The 18532-nt window shown below is 41.6% G+C and overlaps 1 protein-coding gene across 2 annotated transcripts in view; it reads left to right on the forward strand.

The window, feature by feature from the left end:
- Positions 1-17541, forward strand: part of LOC127580688 (26S proteasome non-ATPase regulatory subunit 13-like) — a 36340-nt gene extending 18799 nt beyond the window's left edge. The window contains exons 7-13 of one of the 2 annotated variants that reach the window (XM_052034443.1): positions 427-598; positions 7462-7541; positions 9638-9763; positions 11013-11075; positions 13249-13329; positions 14139-14255; positions 17304-17541. In XM_052034443.1, the coding sequence (XP_051890403.1) occupies positions 427-598; positions 7462-7541; positions 9638-9763; positions 11013-11075; positions 13249-13329; positions 14139-14255; positions 17304-17399 (735 nt within the window). In that variant the 3' untranslated portion in view covers positions 17400-17541. Of the gene's footprint in view, positions 1-426; positions 599-4123; positions 4179-7461; positions 7542-9637; positions 9764-11012; positions 11076-13248; positions 13330-14138; positions 14256-17303 lie in introns of both variants that reach the window. The other variant, XM_052034444.1, reaches the window with a different exon arrangement.
- Positions 17542-18532: the final 991 nt, after the last annotated feature.

Below are 18532 nucleotides of genomic sequence, written 5' to 3' on the forward strand. Positions count from 1 at the left end.
ATACGGTCAGCTAACAACAAAAGTGGCTGGTTCCCTGCATGCATGCCTTATCAGTGCACTCTAACTGCTGCAGTAGAAAACCCAAACCTCTGTCTCTGGGATGGAGTGTTTGAAGGGATCTGTCCCAGGGAAAGAACAGTTCTTTACCATGCATGCTACTGGGTGAAGAACTGACCATTTTATTGAAAATTTTTGCACTCCGTACAATGAAAATGAGAATACCAGCAAGAGCAGGATACCCTTAAGCTGTCTGTAATTTATAGATTTCTCTGTCTATCATTTAGTGATGGTGCCGTCATGAGAGGTATGATCTCCTATATATAGTATACGCATCCAATAACATTATTTCTTCCATCGCTTTGTTTACCAGTAATTGCTAGCAGCTATTTTTCCCGATCTAATCTGCATGATCCTTCCACTTATTAGAAAATCATTGAAGAAGTTGACGAGATGCTGGAGAAGTTGCCGGGAGTGACGTCAGTGCATGGCCGGTTTTACGACACTTCCAGCAGTTACTATCAGGTGGTGGGCGACCACGCTGCTTACTACAGGGAGGCTCTGCGGTATCTCGGCTGTACCGAACTCTCTGACTTGTCAAGTAATCACTGGTGCCCTCCTTTTGCAAATGTTTCGATATATCTGTTTCTGTGATTACTGCAGTGTGGGGAGCTGGTTGGAGAGATTCTATAATTCCTCACTCTTTGCTTGTTTCCCCTTTTAATTTTTCAACGGATTCCGCTTCCATGCCAAAACTATTCCTTATAATTTTGCATCCCTCTGCAAGGTCTGATAACCTTCTCAGCTCTAATAAGAGTTTCCCCAGGCAGTATGGCATCATTAATGCAGCAATCCTCAGAACTTAAGTGAGTCTTCCCTGCTTCTGTTACATCTTCACGAAAGTAGAGAGAATTCTCTTTCAAAGCAGAATTTGATTTGTACTTGAAGGACAAATGAATTGGTTGGTGCTGACAAAGGATCAGTCTTGGTACGTTGTCCAGAGAGCGTCCTCTTTTTCATCTTTGTTTGTGATGTGGTATGTGATAAAAGATTTCCACTTTGTCAGTTATCACCACCGTAAAGAGCCAAGGGAGAAGGGAAGTTGTTTATTTATTTTTCACATGGAGGTTTGTAAGGAAATAGAATTTCTTCTTCATCCTTAATTGATTCTGAAACGAACAGTTTTCTACTTCAGAATATCCCAGTCCCTAAAATCAGATGCGATGGGGGTAAAAAGTTGGATAACTATGAAATCTTAAGGAACTTGCCACCAATTTTGAAATCTTTGTACCACTGCATTGGAAGATTGTTGCCTAAACAGCCCTGTGTAGTTACAGTCATTGCATCATAGAAAGAGGCCATTCAGTCCATTAAGTGCACGATAGTTCTCTAGAGCAACCCATTTGTTCCATTGCCACACAACCCTACAAATGTAACTCCATGCAGTGCTTATCCAAATTCCTTTTGAAATTATTTACCATCTGCTTTCTACCCTCCAAAGGCAATAAGTTCCAGGTCATTACCACTTGCTGAGTTTAAAAAATAGTTTTTCTGCACACTTCCACTCCAAGCCCCCAAAGTTTGAAACTTGTGTCCCCTGGTACTAGTGCCATCAGCTGATGGGAATCGCTTTTCTTTGTCTACTAAACCTGCCATTGCTTTGTATTTCTCAATGAAACTCCCCTCAACCTCCTTTGTCCAAGGAGACCAATCTCAATTTCTCCAAAATAACTTTATGGCTAAAATTCCTCAACATTTGGAACCTTTCTGGTTAATCACTGCACCCTTCCAAGAGCTTTGTATCCTTCCTAAAGGTGGTAACCAGGACTGGATGCAATATTCTATTTGTATCTGAACCAGAGATTTATAAAGGACATCGCATCAATTCATCATCTTGTAGAAGGGTTTAAAGTGAAGTTTGCTGCAAGGCTGATCCTTGTGTGCTTATATGAATGTGACCTCAATCTGTATCAAGCCAGTATTCTGGCCTATGAGGAACATAATGTTGCTTCCTACTCTGATTCAACAGTGCTTGAAAAGTATAAAGGTTTATATTCACTATTTTCTGCACAACATGTTGTGAATCGATCTCTCTCTTCTGTACGATTATCTTAAACACCAGTTTGCAATCTGTATTGTAGACAAGTAAAACCTACATACATGGCTACTTTTGAGATGTCATTGAGTGAGGAGTTCTCAGTTCTTCTGCAGTGTGGCCTGACAGCCAACAGGGACGAGACTGAGGTTGCCCATATTTATTTTGCATGTTTCTGGCTGGTAGGCAGGAAATTCTTTTACCCCACCCGAATATGAATCCAGATCTCATTGCAAAATGGATAGTCACTCTCTCAGATGATATCCTGGTTCCAAGGAAAACAACCTCAGTGAGAAAACTTTGTGTTAGAAGAATCATCAAAAAAGACTATACAGTAAAGAAGTACAGTAAATAGGGGTAGCCCAGCTATTGGAAGTGTACTACCTCCAGAGTCCAAGGGAGGGAGTGTATTTGTAGGCAAATTTTAATCCAGATAAATGGGCAGCCAAGCAGAAGAGTTCACAAATAGGAACAAAAGGATCTTGGAGCATATGTCCACAGGTCCTTAAAGGTAGCAGGGCAGGTCAATGAGTTGGTGAAAATGGTACACAAGATGCTTTCCTTTATTTTCCGAGGCATTGCCACATAAGAGCAGAGTTTGCGCTGGAAGTGTACAGGCCACTAGTTAGACAACGGCTTGAGTGGAGAGATTTTGGAGGATTTTGCCAAGACTGAAACATTTTGACAATAAAGGTAGATATGACAGGTTGGGTTGACTTCTTCAGAATGGGGAGGCTGAGGGGAATTTAATTAAATATAAAATTTATGAAGGACCTACATAGAGTAAATAAGAACCTTCAGCAGATGGGTCAAAAACCAGGAGATGTGCATGTAACATAAACTGGTAGGATTAGAGGGGCAAAGGAAATGCTTTTCATCTGTCAGGTGGCAGAGGTTTGCAACCTGATACCTGAAGGGGTGGTAGGCCAGAAGCTCAAAGGTTTAAAATGTACTTGAAGAGACTTAAAGGGCTGTGGACCTAGTGATGGTGTGATTAAGCCGGGTAGCTTTTTTGACAGACATGAAGGGCTGAATGGTTTCTTTCTTCGTTGTATATTTTCTATTGTCTACCAGCCAGATCAGTCTCACCTCATTATAATTCATCAGCCCCAGGAATGTCATCATAAATCTCCTCATCTACTGCGGTCACATCCTCTTTGTAGCTTGGTGACCTGAACTGTATGTTGTGACAGCTAGCTGTCACCTAATTAATGTTTGACACAATTCTAACATGACTCCCTGCTCTTACCAGCCCATGAAGGTAAGTATCCCATATGCTGCCTTAGACATTATTTATCTGCCCTGCTACCTTCAGAGATCTCTGGACATACAATACCTCTCTGCATTTCTCTTCATTTAATATCTGAAATTTGTTGTGCATTCTCATGTCTTTTTCTTCCCTTCCAGGTGCAATATCTTGTAATTCTCGATGGAATTCCAAATGCAACACCTCCCTGTAGCTTAGAACTTTCTTCCACACTCGGTTACATTGCTGGTTTTGGGTCATCAGCAAACATACACATGGCCCCTAAATTTAAATCCATATCAGGAATATGTATCAAAGGCAAAAGTTATACAGAATCCCACTTCATGCAGACTTTCAGTCACTAACACTGCTGTAGACCATTGCCCTTTGCTTTTGACTACTAAATAAATCAACTTTCAGTCCAACACCATTTTCCTATTAACCCCTTTGCATATACCTTGAGGACGAGAGCTCAGCTGTTTAACTCGGGGGGGGGGGGTATGGGGGGGGTAGGAATGTTGTACAAGAGTGAAAGGGAGACTTTACATTGAGTAGTTCGTGTAGAATTGACCACTGATATTGGTGCCGACATTGTTGCATTAAACCGTGTTTTCTTGTGTACCATCTTGTCTTTAACCCATTCAAAAATCACAAAAACTGCAGGTGTTGGAAATCTGAAATAAAAACAGGAGATGCTAGAAACAGTCAGCAGGTCGGGCAGCACCTGTGGAAAGAGAAACAGAGGTCCTTGACCTGAAATCTTAACTCTGTTTCTCTTTCCGCAGGTGCTGCTTGACCTGCTGAGTGTTTCCAGTGTGTCTTGGTTTCACGTAATCCAGTGTAAGAAGGTTCCCTTTATTTAATCCAATCCCTTCTCTGCTCTAAAGGGTATAACCCCCAACTTCTCAACTCTATTCACATAACTATAATTCCCCATCTTTAGAACTATTCCAGAACACTCTGCCTCCTCCAAAGTCTTCCTGTCCTTCTGAAAGTATGTTGGCCAGAATTAAATGTGTGCTTCAGCTGCAGCCAAAACAGTATAGTTCTGAGGTTTAGCTTAACTTCCTGGCTTTTGTACCCTGGGGCATTATAGAAGCCAGGATCCTAATGGGTTATTAACTACTTTGTTGGCTGGTTCTGCCGTCTTCAAGGATGTATGCACAAGTGCTTTTTTTCCCCCCAAAAATTTATCTTTTGGGAACAGTTTATCATTGGCAAGGCCAGAATTTGTGGCCCATTCCTCATTGCCCTCATATGTAGGTGAGCCAGTACCTTGAACTACTGCAGTGTTCATGTAAAACTATTCCCACATTACACTTGAGCAGGGAGCACAGCCTGTTCATGTGGCTTTCCAGGATACACAAAGTATCCACCTGATAAACACTGCAGGCAAGGGATTGCAGAGATCCTGTCATTTTTCCTAAAATGTCTATTCACAGAAGATAGCTACTTTTAAAATTATAAAGATGTATACCTTTTAACTCTGACACCATTAATACTGGTATCTGCTACCAACTTATTTTAATTTTATCCCCCAAAATCTAATTAATTGCTATTATTTACTGCTTGCAGTCCCATTTTAAAAAAAGTCATCTAGTTCATATTGTCTCTCTCCATTCTACCTTTCAAAATATAATGCCTCACATTTCTCTGCTTTGGGTTTTATTCACCCCTTCCAACAACCTGTTTACATCTTCTTTAAGATTGTTACTACCTAAGTGGTGGTTTACCTCATTTCGTGATTTGTGTCGTCGGTAAATTTTGAAATGGTATCCTGTGCTCCCAAAGCCAAGTCATTAAAATTTAACAGCCTCATTAGTGACCTAAGTAAAGAACCCCCAGGCAATACCACCTCCTCACCTGGAAAAACAGCCATTCACCACAGCTCTCTGTAATCAGTCCCTTAGCTTATTTTGAATACGTGTTGCAAGTTTTATTTCCTGGGCTTTAATCTTTCTAATGGGCTGAATGTGTCCTAATTTATTTAACACCTTTTGAAAGTACTGACATAGAACTCTTGTGTCCACCTCCCCTCTTCCCATATTCGATCTAGTTAGTTAACCATGGTTTATCCCTAACGTACCTATGTTGGCTGTCTTCTTTTGCTTCATGCTTGTTCAAGTGGCTGTTAATTTTCTCCAAGGTTCACAAGATCACAAGACAAGGGAGCAGAAGTAGGCCATTCGGCCCATCAAGTCTTCTCCAAGGAAAAGGGAAAAAATAAGAAATGAGAAATTGGGAGGGGGGGGTAGGTTTAAAAAAAACACTATTCTAACCCCAATTTCCAGCCTTATCCCCATATCCCTTGATACCCCGATTATTTAGATATATGTCTATCTCTTCCTTAAACGCCTCCAATGATCTGGCCTCCACTGCTGTACCTGGCAAGGAATTCCACAAATTCACCACCCTCTGGCTAAAGAAATTTCTCCTCATCTCTGTTTTAAACCTGTACCCTCTAATTCTAAGATTGTGCCCTCTGCTCCTGGACTCACTCACCAAGGGAAACAGCCTAGCCACATCTACTCTGTCCAGTCAACATTTTAAATGTCTCTATGAGGTCCCCTCTCATTCTTCTGTACTCCAGTGAGTACAATCCAAGAGCCAACAAATGCTCATCATACGTAAGCCCTTTCATTCCGGCAATCATCCTCGTAAATCTCCTCTGAACCCTCTCCAACATCAGCACATCTTTCCTAAGATATGGGGCCCAAAACTGTGCACAGTATTCCAAATGAGGCCTCACTAGTACCCCGTACAGCCTCATTAACACTTCCCTACTTTTATACACTATACCTCTAGAAATGAATGCCAACGTAGCATTCGCTTTCTTTACCACCGATCCGACCTGGTGGTTAACCTTTAAGGTATCCTGCATGAGTACCCCCAAGTCCCTTTGTACTTCTGTACTTTGAATTTTCTCTCCTTGTAGATAATAATCTGTCTGTTTATTTCTGTTTCCAAAGTGTAGAACTGCACATTTCTCAACATTGAATCTTATCTGCCATTTCCTTGCCCATTCTCCTAAACTATGTAGGTCTCTCTGCAACCTTCCTGTTTCTTCAATACTCCCTACTCCTCCACCTATCTTGGTGTCATCCGCAAGCTTAGCCACAAAACCATTTACTCCATCATCCAAATTGTTAATGTACAAGGTAAGAAGAAGCGGCCCCAACACCGACCCCTGTGGAACACCACTAGTAACCGGTAGCCAACCAGAACAAGATCCTTTTATTCCCACCCTTTGATTCCTGCCAACCAGCCAATTCTCCACCCATTCTGTTTTCCTACCTGTAATTCCATAACCTCTCCTCTTATTAATCAGTCTCTTATGCAGCACCTTGTCGAAGGCCTTTTGAAAGTCTAAATGCACAATGTCTACCGCCTCTCCCTTATCCACCCTACCTGTGATTTCTTCAAAAAAAAACTCCAGTAGGTTAGTCAGGCAGGATCTTCCCTTCACAAAACCATGTTGGCTAGAAGCTATCTTGCCTTGCACCTCTAGGTATTCCATAACCTCATCCTTGAGGATCGATTCCAATAACTTATCATTTCTAAAAGCTTCCTCTGCCTCTGTCAGGAAACTCTCTAGTCTGTAATTTACCTGGTTTATCCTTGCTCTTTTTAAACAAGGGTGGAACATTTGCAGTTCTATAATTGTACAACATTCCTGTGTCCAAGAAAGAATGGAAGATAGTGACCAATGTTTTATATTTCTGTACGGCATAGGAGGCCAGTTGGCTTATTGAGTCTGTGCTGGGTCACAGGGCAATCCCATCCATCCCATTCCCCTACACACTTCCCTGTAAAACTATGGTTTCCACCATTGCTTTCCTCATCACCTGTGATGCATCTCATTATGACTGCATGACTTATTTTATTTGGGGGAAAGAACGAGTCATTCTGGTTCTTGCATTTTATCAGGACACCTGGAGGGGGAACAAAAATAATCTTTGTTTATTGTAGCTTTGTTCAAATCCTTTTGATAAACTTTCCTTGTTCTTGCTAACTTGCAGTAGTTGCACTCAACTTGAACTTGTACTGGTTATGAAGTATTTCTTGAGCTCACACACTGAGACTTCCTTGCTTAAATATTTTTTTTACTATTCCTCCTCGCTAGTGGGCTCACAGCAGCAGAGAGCATTCACCCTGGGCCTGGCGGCACTGCTGGGGGAAGGGATCTATAACTTTGGTGAACTGGTACGTACAAATGAAATAACTCGTGGAAATAGTTCTGACCTTGATCACAGAACACCTTCCAGCACCGCTTCTGCATTGTTATGGTTACTGACTATGCAAATGGGATCTTCAGTTTATAGAAAGCACATGGGTTTGGTGCAGTTTTCCATAATCATACAGGCAAATTTCTTGCTGACACATTTATTAAAAGCTGCAGAATTCAGCTTTTTTTAAAAACAGTACAGCACAGGAACAGGCTGAGTATGACACCAAGTTAAACTAATCCCTTCTGCCCGCACATGATCCATGTTCCTCCATTCCCTGCATAGTCATATGCCTGTCTAAAAGACTTTTGAACGTCACTATCATATCTACTACCACTACCACCCCTGGCAGCATTCCAAGCACCTACCCCTCTGTGTTTAAGGAGAAAGGGAGAAAGTTTAAGGAGATATGTGGGCACTTTCCCCACATATCTCCTCAAACTTTCTCCCTATGGCCTTAAAGCTATGCCCTCCAGTATTTGACATTTCTTCCCTGGGGAAAAAGATTCTGACCATCAACCCTATCTGTGCCTCTCATAATTTTATAAACTTCTGTCAGGTTTCCCCACATCCTTTGACCCTTCAGGGGAAACAATCCAAATTAACAGTGCTGTGAATTATTGTTTGATCGTGTCTTGTGACATGCTTCAAGTCTGAATTTAATGATGCATTGTGTGGAGCCCAATATTGTTTGCACTTTGAATCTCGAGCATTCCTGTTGAATTGTATCTTTCTGAATCTGTCCTGTTCTTGTCCTTTTTTTTGGGGGGGGGGGAAGGTTTCATATTTAAATTAAAATGCATTTGTATGCACTTGGGGTACAAGTTCATAGGTCCCTGAAAGTGACGACACACATGAATAGGGTAGTGAAAAAGGCATTTGATGTGCTTGCCTTCTTGGGCTGAGGCATTGAGTATAACAATTGGGACATAATGTTGCAGTTGTGCAAAACATTGCCTTGACCACGTTTGGAGTATTGTGTACAGTTCTGGGTCACCACACTATGGGAAGGATGCAGTAGCAATAGAGAGTGTGCAGAAGAGATTCGTCAGGAGGTTGCCTGGAAAGGAGGGCTTTAGTTATAAGGAGAGTTTGGATAGGATGGGTTCCTGCTTGTGTAGGATGCTGAGGGGTGACCTCAGTGGTTTATAAAATTATGAGGGGCATGTATAAATGTTTGTGGGATTCTTGATTTTGTAGATTTCAGGCACAGAGAACAAAGTTATGACATTATGCTAAACCTTTGTGAAACAGTTAAGCAGCAATGGAGCATTGTGTCCAATTTTGAAAACCAGGATGTCAAGACTTTGGAGAGGATCTAGGAGATATTTATTAGAGTTACTACTTCATTTAGATGAAGAGGCTTGTCAATTTTTTTTTGAGCAGAGAGGGTTAGAGGAGATTTTAAGAGAAGATGTTTTGGTAGAGTAAATAATGATAAATTGTTTCCAGTAACAGTATGAACAAGCAATCAGGAGAGACAGATTTAAGGTGATTGGCCCAGGAACAGGTGTGATAAGAAGCCACTATCATGAATACACTGTCTGATTGGGTGATGGAAGAAGGTTTAGTTATATTTTTCAGAAGTAATTGGATAAAGATAAGGGTAAAATTTTGTAAGACTGAGGAAAGAGCCAAGAATTGGGACTAAGTAGACATCTTTGTCCTTTCAACAAGCTGGGACAGGCAAAACAGGCTGAATATCTTGTGTGCTGGTTCATTCTCTGAGTACAGATGTGTCCCTACAGATTCTATGGTCAATATTGTTGTAGGTGATACTCCAAAGCATAAAGGAAAGATGGTGGCAAACAAAAACAATGAAGAATTTGATTGTGGCAGTGGTTAGCTGATCAAAAAAAGGTTTGAGAATGAAAGGTAAATTAGAAACAATGGCTTATTTTAAGTCTGTTTAACCAGAACAGGAATTATAGAGAGCTATTTATTTGGAGATTTTTGGCAATTGCAGACAGCCCCAAAACCACCGCAGTGAAAGCAGAGGGATCTGTGGGTGTGAAATTTCTGTGTTGACTCTTGCCCTGTGTGCTGTTGGTGGTGAAACTTCTTTCTTTGCAGCTAATGCACCCAATCCTGGAATCGCTGCGTGATACGGAGAACCAATGGCTGATCGATACTCTGTACGCTTTCAACAGTGGGGACGTGGAGACCTTCTTTGGTCTGAAATCCTACTGGGGATCACAGGCAAGTTGAACCCTTTTTGTCAATATTTAAAATCTGATTGACACTGTGACTCAAGGTTTGTAGCTATAGTGAGTTCTATAGGCTGCAACGTTACTTTTTGTTAATTAAGCCACTTAGGCAAATGTATTGCAAACTGGTAATTTGTAAATTCCAAATTCAGAAACTTGTTTAAAGTGTAATTAGAGGTGTTTCCATTTTAGGACCAGCATCAGTGGGTTAGGACCCAATAAATGGGTAGTGTTGAGTACAACCCCATGTGAGGTCATCAACCTAGAGTTCTGACTCATTTCTCCATGGATGCTGTCGGATCTGCTGGGTATTTCCAGTATTTTCTGTTTCAGATTTCCAGCATCTGCAACTTTTTAGAACACAGAACAGTACTTCGCAGAAACAGGCCCTTTGGCCCACGGTGTTGTGCCAAGCTAATTAGGCTAATGACACCTAATCCCCTTCTGCCTGCACATGGTCCATATCCCTCTACTCTCTGCATCTTCATGTGTCTATCTAAGAGCCTCTTTTGCTTTAAAAATTGTCATTGTTTACAAATTCCAACACCCCTTGTGTAACCTCCTCCCCAGCCTGTAACTCGTGGAAATACCTGGTTTTGTGTAATTCTGCTCTGTCCTGACTTTAGTTATTCTACCAGTGACAACCATGCTTTAACTCCCAAGGCTCTGAGTTTTTGGGATTCACTTCCCAAATCTTTCACATTATTTTTGTAATGTAGAAGGAGACCATTTGGCCCATCAGGCTTTTACCAACTCTCAGAGCATTCCCATTTGTCCCATTCCCCCCACTTTCTGGTAATCTTCAATTCCTCTCTCATTCTCCCGCCATCCGCCAACACAAGGGGTAATTTACAGCCAATTAACCTACCAGTGCATCTGTTTTGTGTTTTCCCCTCATTTAAAGAAATGAGGAGGGAAAAGAAAGCATGAAACAGATGGTTATTCTGAGATTCAAAGTTATTGGCTGCCCCATTGGAGGTAACTTGCTGAAACAGTTTGGGTGTTGAAGTGATAGTCTGGTACAGAAGCCAGCAGCCGTGTCGATGTGGGACAAAGGGAACCATGGGTAAAGCTCTCAACAGAGGGAGTGGTAGATGCTCCTCTTCTATTAATTAACAAATAAAAGCAGAATGAGAATGCCTGGTGATTTGCAGAGAACCATCCCAGCCCAGCGAACTCTCCACAATCAAAGCACGAGGGTGATGCAGGCATTAACCCTGTTGTCCTCCTCTCTCTGACAGTCGGACCTGGCCAATAATGAACAGCGACTGAAGGAGAAACTCCAGCTGCTCTGCCTAATGGAGGTAAGTCCTGCGGCTGCCACTTGCCGTGGTAATGATAGACATCCATGGACGGTGGAGGGATAGTTAATTTGAAGTTATCACTTCCTAGGATTAGTGCTCCTGGATTCAGAATGGTCCAAACTGGGAGCTGCCAGACAAGTGTTCCCACCCCTGCTGGTGCCGTTAAACTGTGTGTTAGTGTAGTTGTGTTATTCCATTGTACTAGCTATTCGGAGGCTTAAATAAATAGAGTTTTGGCATACAGATCCCAATATAGCACTTCGGCATTTGAACTTGGTTTGAAAAACACAGTTGATATCAGTAAAAGTGACCATCAAGTAGTCAGAATTCTGATTTTAAAAGCATACCTGATCCCTGAATTTCCTTTTGGGGAAGGAAATGGCTCATCCTTCCCTTCCCAGTGTGGCTCCAATCCCATGCCAGTTCGATTGACTCTGTGGCCTTGTGAGGTACATATTTACATCTAAATGTCACTGAGAGCAAACGCTGTTGGGTAACAAGTATCAATTGCCCACATCCTGAGGAGATTCAAAAGTGTTACTGATGATGTTTCATCGCACTTAATGATGCTGGGTTGTCAGCTGGAAATAATTGCCTATTATTCATGTTCTCTTCACTTCCGTTAAGAGAAATGAGAGTGGAGGCCTGGGTTCGCATTCTTGATTCTATGTCCCTCTCACCCCTCCCTCCTGTACTCGCAATTGCTACCAGCTCTGCCGCCCCCAACCCCACCCCCCCCACCCCCCGACATCCTCGCACGCTCCAGTCAGTGCCTCATCAGTGTGGCAAATCCCAACTTGTAAATGGACCACAACTTTTCTTGTAAACAAAACATCTGGCAGCATTATTCCTCGTCAAAATGCTTTAGATCTATTGGAGGTAGAAAAACAAGATTTGAGTAAGTTATAATCTTTGGGGATAGTTAAACCTTTTAAAAGATCTATCTATGCTGTGTGCAACAGATGTAAAGATTATGTAGCTAACCATCATACTTCAATGAGGATGGTGACAGTACTGTGGCTAGTGTGAGGAATCAAGGAAAGTAACCAGAATCTTTGCTACTTTTGCTAATTAATTGGTGAGCCTTATTTTTATAATATGCAAGAGTTTTTATAATATCAGGAGCCCTGATGCAGGGTTTCAACCCAAAATGTCGACAATTCCTTCCCCCCCACAAAAGCTGCTCAACCCATTGAGTTCCTCCAGCAGATTTTATTGCTCCGGATTCCAGCATCTGTGGTCTCTTGTGCCTTCAAAGATTGAGGTGTTATGGCCATGTGTGGTGCTTTGACAGCTTGTTGAGAACAAGATATTGTACCACTGGTTAATTAGTATGTTGATCAGCAAGGTCAGCAATTTCTCAGGGTAACATCTCTGTAGCAACCCCATAATTTCTGCCCTGTAATATAATCATATCTGTAATTAATATAGTTCTATACATATAAATCATAAGGATAATGAAAGTCTTGGAATTTCAATGACTTGCCATATTGTATGTCAGCTGTGTAACACACTTGCCTCTGTCGGGATGGTTTATCTGTGGGCTCAAGTCCTACAATAGTCTCTGAACTAACTGACCAGTGCAGGAGTACCAAGGGAATGGAGGGGCATCCTTCAACTAAGGCATTGAACATCTACTCCCTCAAGTGGACATAAACGTATGACACCATTTCAAGAAAGTAGGGAAGTGCTCAATCGCCTCATTACACAGGTCATTTCACCTTTGTACATGGGATTTTGCTGTTTGCAAATTTCTTTTCTTACTGTAGTGTTTAGTAGTTCAAAAAGTAAGGTGCTTTATAGTCATGCTGGGATGATTTATCATATAAATATGAGAGTTTTCTCCTTTAATCAACTCCTAATCAAAGGATTTATGTATTTTGTGGTTTGTCCACACCGTTCTCCAAGTTTCTCTCATTCATGAACTCGATGGCTAGAATTCGCACTTAAAGTACGACACTGTCTTTCCATATATCCTCTTCACAACTCCTTGCCTCAACATTATATACCATGTTCTGTGTCAATTTTTTCTTTCAGTTGAATACATTATAAAGGAAACATGGAAGTGGTCAGTTCCCCAGATGGCAGTTTCCACCCACTTGCCCAAACCGCGTCTTCCTTCTGTTGTCGAGTTTTATAGTTGTGTTTATTAAAATTCTTTTGTATTTCTGAGATGGTGTTTACAAGACCAGCCAATCATCGGCAGATGACGTTCCAGGAAATATCCCACCAGGCCAAGGTGCCTGTCGATGAGGTGAGTCAAGGACTGTGTCCGCATCTGTTGAGTGAACACTCAGTGTTTGTTATCTGTGATGGTGTCTCCTCCCCTCCACCATGGTAGAAAACTCCAATTTTCCTAATTAGTTAGATATTTTTGAAACTTGCCGTTCTAATGTGGTATGTAGATATTGTAACTCCATTTGATTCTCTCCACTGCCACCACCTCGGAGCACAGCTGTAAGTTTACACAATGAGATCTTGTGGCAGTGTGACCCACACAGTTTGCATGAAGACGTCAGACTTCGAGGACAGTGCTGTGTCCTTTCTGACTGTATATTTCATGTTTAACTTGCATGCCGTGCTGTATTTGAGATCTGTCCCACTGCAAATCAACTCATTGATAAAAGGCACAAAAAATTGCTGTACTCTCGTCATGACTACAGAAGAGCTTCTGAGTCCACAGCACTCTCTCCCTGATTTGGAAACCAATTGAGTTTTGATAACATTGAACCAAATATTGCACAGAGAAAAACCTTGGCGATTCATTTGCTCAGATGTCCATGATAGACTATGTCTGGCTTGTAGCCAAAACCTGAGGTCAACAGGGTGACATTTGACTCCATCTCTGGTAAGCCACACTTGACTTAAACTTACATTGGGACCCTTGTGCTCTCCTACTCAGCTTAATGCCGGCCACCCCCCACCCCCATCACAATAATTAATGATCTTGCAAGGCAATATTTCATACGTTGAGAGGATCGGCCCCAGCATGTGACCAGAGGGCAAACTTTGTCGATATGAGGTAGCTGCTGTCCAATTTCAATCACTCTTCTGTTCAACCAGGTCGAAATGTTGGTTATGAAAGCGCTGTCCGCTGGCCTGGTAAAAGGCAGCATCGACGAAGTGGACCACAAGGTTCACATGACCTGGGTTCAGCCACGAGTCATGGACCTGCAACAGGTAAAAGACATTGGACAGCAACTCTGTCCCAGTCTACAACCATGTACTTCATCATTATTTTGAGACTGAAATCGGGCAGTGGTTTTCCATAAAGAATGGTAAAAACCTGAAACTTTCTCCTTTCAAAACAAAATATCTGTTTGCCTTGGATTAGTGATGGATTGATAGTGAGGTTTGGGTACCAAACAATACAGAATAAAGACAAAAACAGTAAACCTCTGATAACCTGCCACACTCAGGACCTTGGTGCCAAATTAGCAGATTTTCCTATTTGACAATTGGTTGTTCATAGAGTCACAGAGTTATACAGCACAGAAACAGGCCTCTCAGCCCAACTCCTCCATGCCGACCAATCTGACCATCTAAGCTAGTCTCATTTTCCCACGTTTGGCCTATATCCCTCCTATTAATACGGCAACATACTTTCAATTCATTTTTTGTTTTAAATGTCACACAGTACTATAAGTTTTCCAGTGAGCCCAGTCAGTTTTAGGGGAGTGTGGGAACCAGGGCCTCGGTCAGTTTTGAAGGGAGTGGAGGAAACGTTTTCTGGTGGGCCAGGTGCCAAAACATTGGGGTTTGCCGACAATTGGAGAATAAATTCTCGAATTTACTGTACATGATTTCAAGTACGAGTGTGCCATGCTGAACAGCCCAGGGTCAGGGAATGGGGCGTCCTCCTTGTTCCTCTGTTACCCCCTTAACAAATGACTAAGGTGAGGAGTTGCCTTTTCCCAGGTAGGAAGTTTATTGTTCACTTGTAACTCCTGTAAGGAGAAAGCTTTGTGCTGTTTTCTGCTTCTCAAAAAGGAAAAAAAAACATGAAGTGCTCCTGTCTGATGTGGAGTCAGTCAGATGAAAGTTCAGGTACCCCATCCTGAGTGGAACTTTCCAATTTCAGGTCTCTGTTTTATGTAGCGATGAGATTGTAAGATGGTGGAAGCTGCTGCCAGCACATGCAGCAGAGAGGAGAATTGTGGTCTGTAACAATCATCTGTGGTTAACACTCCCAGCTCTGAGTCAACATATCATGAGTTCAAGCCCCACAACATTCTCTTCTGCCTGCCATCTGTCGAATACAAAAGGATTAAAATAATGTTAGAGGTGACGACTGCCATTTGAGACTTTAAAATAAGGTCTCTGTGGACGTCAAAGATACCAACCATTTGTCCTGGCAAGTATTTAATCTTTGCCTAAATTACGGTTGCAATGGTAGCTGCAATTTAATTTGCTTGTTTAATCGTTTCGGAACATCTGAAGGACGGGATGCTTAGATTATTAATGCAAGGATTTCACCTAACATTTCCAAGACAGCTGTTCCCAACCTTGGAGGCACAAAGCAGATTGGAGTCAGAAAGGCAAAAGACATTTGATAGTGTGGTTTTAATTGGTCTGTTTTCGCTTGACAGGGTAACTAAGTTCCTACCAGCATCATTTCGGGGTCCTTAAAAATGTCCAATGTTTTAATGGGCTCCTGCTTGAACTGCTGGTCTAGGTGATCCACAACATAATGCGACATTTGTGAGTTATGACTCACTGGTTGTTGCAATCATTCTGAGGCTTTTTTTGTTTAACAATAGCTAGTGTTATTGCAACTGACGCGTGGCACAAAGAGAATCTCAAACCAAGGTTTAGTACAACTTTGTCTTTATTACTACTCAAGTTACTGACACATGTCGCTGTACAATTAATTTCCAATAACTCCACATTTGATTCACTGTTCTAACTCATCACTCATACTAAATCGCAAGACTCATGGCTTGAATACTATACGCGTGAGGTTAACTAGTCAAAATCTTCCCCAAGTTCCAGATAGGGCCTTCCTTCTGCAATGGTTGTTCCCGGGTTACTGCCACCGATGTCCTTGATGGCACCTCTTTAACCTCCTAGAAGGTTTGTTGACGTATGGCTCATGACTCTGACGTATCGCTCATGACTCTGAGGTCATTCATTCCAGACTCGGGTAAACAGGACACGTCTGTTCCATCGCTGCCTTTTCCATCCTTAATTCGGCCACCTGATCCTCCCAACGAGGTTGACTGACCCTTCACTATCAGAAGTGTCTGTCTAATTCCACTTCCTCTCTATAACAGGCTAGAGAGAGTTAGTATAAAGTTGACTTTGTTTTTCGGTAAAGTTGATTTCTTCCATCATGCTCAAAGGTTTAGCTGTTTGCCAGAGGGTTACACTAGAGTTTAGAAAAATGAATTGCTGTTCTTTTTCTGAACATCACAAAGCACTTTTCCTTCCAATCACTCACATTTCTGGCACAGTTGGACCTTAGTTTGATGATCACCCAGCTCTAAACTAGCTCCAAACCAGTACCATTCATTCAGTGACATACCAAACCAGCAGCTTCAAGTGATGTCTCTATGGTAACATTCTCCAGGATGTAAAGGCAATGCAAAAGTTCATATTGCGAAAGTTAGTCCTTATAGTTTATTCAGTTGAAGTGTTAAATTTGCATTTGAAAAAATCTGTGGTCACCCATCCATTATAATCTTTGACTGTTCTCCTGTGCAGACATACAATCAGGACGTTGTAGATCATCTTATTGAGTAGTGACCTCGGGCAGGTTGTGGTTATTCAGGATTTTTGAACCGTTCTGTAAAATATTTTTCAGATGTAATCTGATTATTCCACAGAAACAGCAGGTGCTCTTGCAAAGATGGTCATTTCTGCACATTGAGCAGTAAATGCTGATGAAATGAGTGTGTGCTGCTAAATACTCATAGGATTCCACAATGCACTGGGGAAGTCAGTGTTAAATGAGATGCATGTGAGCAGTCTTTGGTCTTTCTGCTTTGGAGTTTCCTCCAGATTTTAGATTAATGGAAGTAATTGTGTTTTCAGTTTAACCTTATTGTGAAATTAACTGCAAAATCAGACCTGTTGCTGTAAATCCATATCTCAATGCCCCATGCCAAAAAAAGCTGCCCAGATCTGACACACATCTGTGTTGCAATTCCTATTAATGCTGTATTGCCCTGGAGGGGATTTCTGTTTATACCGATTATGTGAAACAGTGCGTATATGCTTAACCCTCAGGTGTCTTATATGAAGCAGCGCCTAGAAGCCTGGTGTGCTGATGTGAAGAATATCTCCATTCTGGTTGAAGACCATGCACATGAGGTTCTTGGCTGAAACCCCATCACGGTTGCATGTGATGTTGTGTTTGTTTATGCAAAGTTTAAAACACTCTCGCGTTTTGTTTGCTGCAAAAGCAGCTAGTTAAATTGTCATTTCCTTGTGAAATTTAAATAAATATACAGTTCTATCTGTGCAAACACAACACAAGGAGTGTTAATTCAGTGCCTTTAGGAGAGTGGTCAATGTTATGAGTATCTTTTTTTAAAAAAATGCATTTATATGTTTCCTTTTCAATATTGTTCTATGCCAAAGAGGAAGTAGGCAGTCCTGGATCCATTCTGGGGGATGAGTGGGGAAGATGGAACATGTTTCAGTGGGAAAACATCCGGAAAACTGATCGTTGTATCATCAGGTTTAGTGCAGGAATGGGAAAGGACAAGGAGAAATTTAAATGTGGAAATTCTTGACTGAAGGAAGACCAATCCTGGCAGTTGAAAAATGGTCTGGTAGGAAAAGCAGTGAATGAGCAGTGGAACCAGAGTGCAGGTAAGATGAGAGACACTGCTGTGAAGGGGAAAACACATTCATAGATGGAATTGCCTGGAAACTGAAAAAGGCTTATGGTGGATTCAAAATACATTAGGGATCCAAAAATACAAAGTACAAGAGACACTGCAAAAAGAAAGAAAAGGAGTAGAGTCTGTTTAGAATAGATTGGAACATAACAGAAAAGGGAACCCAAAAGCCTTTTATTGTTGTACAAGCAATAACGTAGGTAAAAAGAGGGTGTATTTGGCCTCCAGGAGCAGGGTCTTCACTAACCAACAGAATGCTGACTGTGTCCCAATAAAGAGAGGAGATTAGAAATTAATGGCAGTCTGGAGCATTACAGGACCTTGTCGTACACAGAAAATAGTCACTACCAAGTCCAATTTCACTAACTGATTCTAAAATGGTGAACAGAGAACTGCGTGCTGAAGACCAAAACACTAAGAACTGATTCAATGCAGTCTGATTCATTGTGAAATGTTGCACTGTCTAACACCCTGATATCTATATTTACATGAGATTCATCAGCAAAACAGGGATTTGCTGAGAAATTTGCTGAGTAACTGAAAGCTTGCTAACTGGGATCTGAATCACTGAACTCATTATCTGTAAGTTATTCCAGAGTGGTTGATTCAGGA

The sequence above is a fragment of the Pristis pectinata genome, chromosome 20, assembly GCF_009764475.1.
Source record: "Pristis pectinata isolate sPriPec2 chromosome 20, sPriPec2.1.pri, whole genome shotgun sequence".
In the NCBI taxonomy this organism is placed as follows: Eukaryota; Metazoa; Chordata; class Chondrichthyes; order Rhinopristiformes; family Pristidae; genus Pristis; species Pristis pectinata.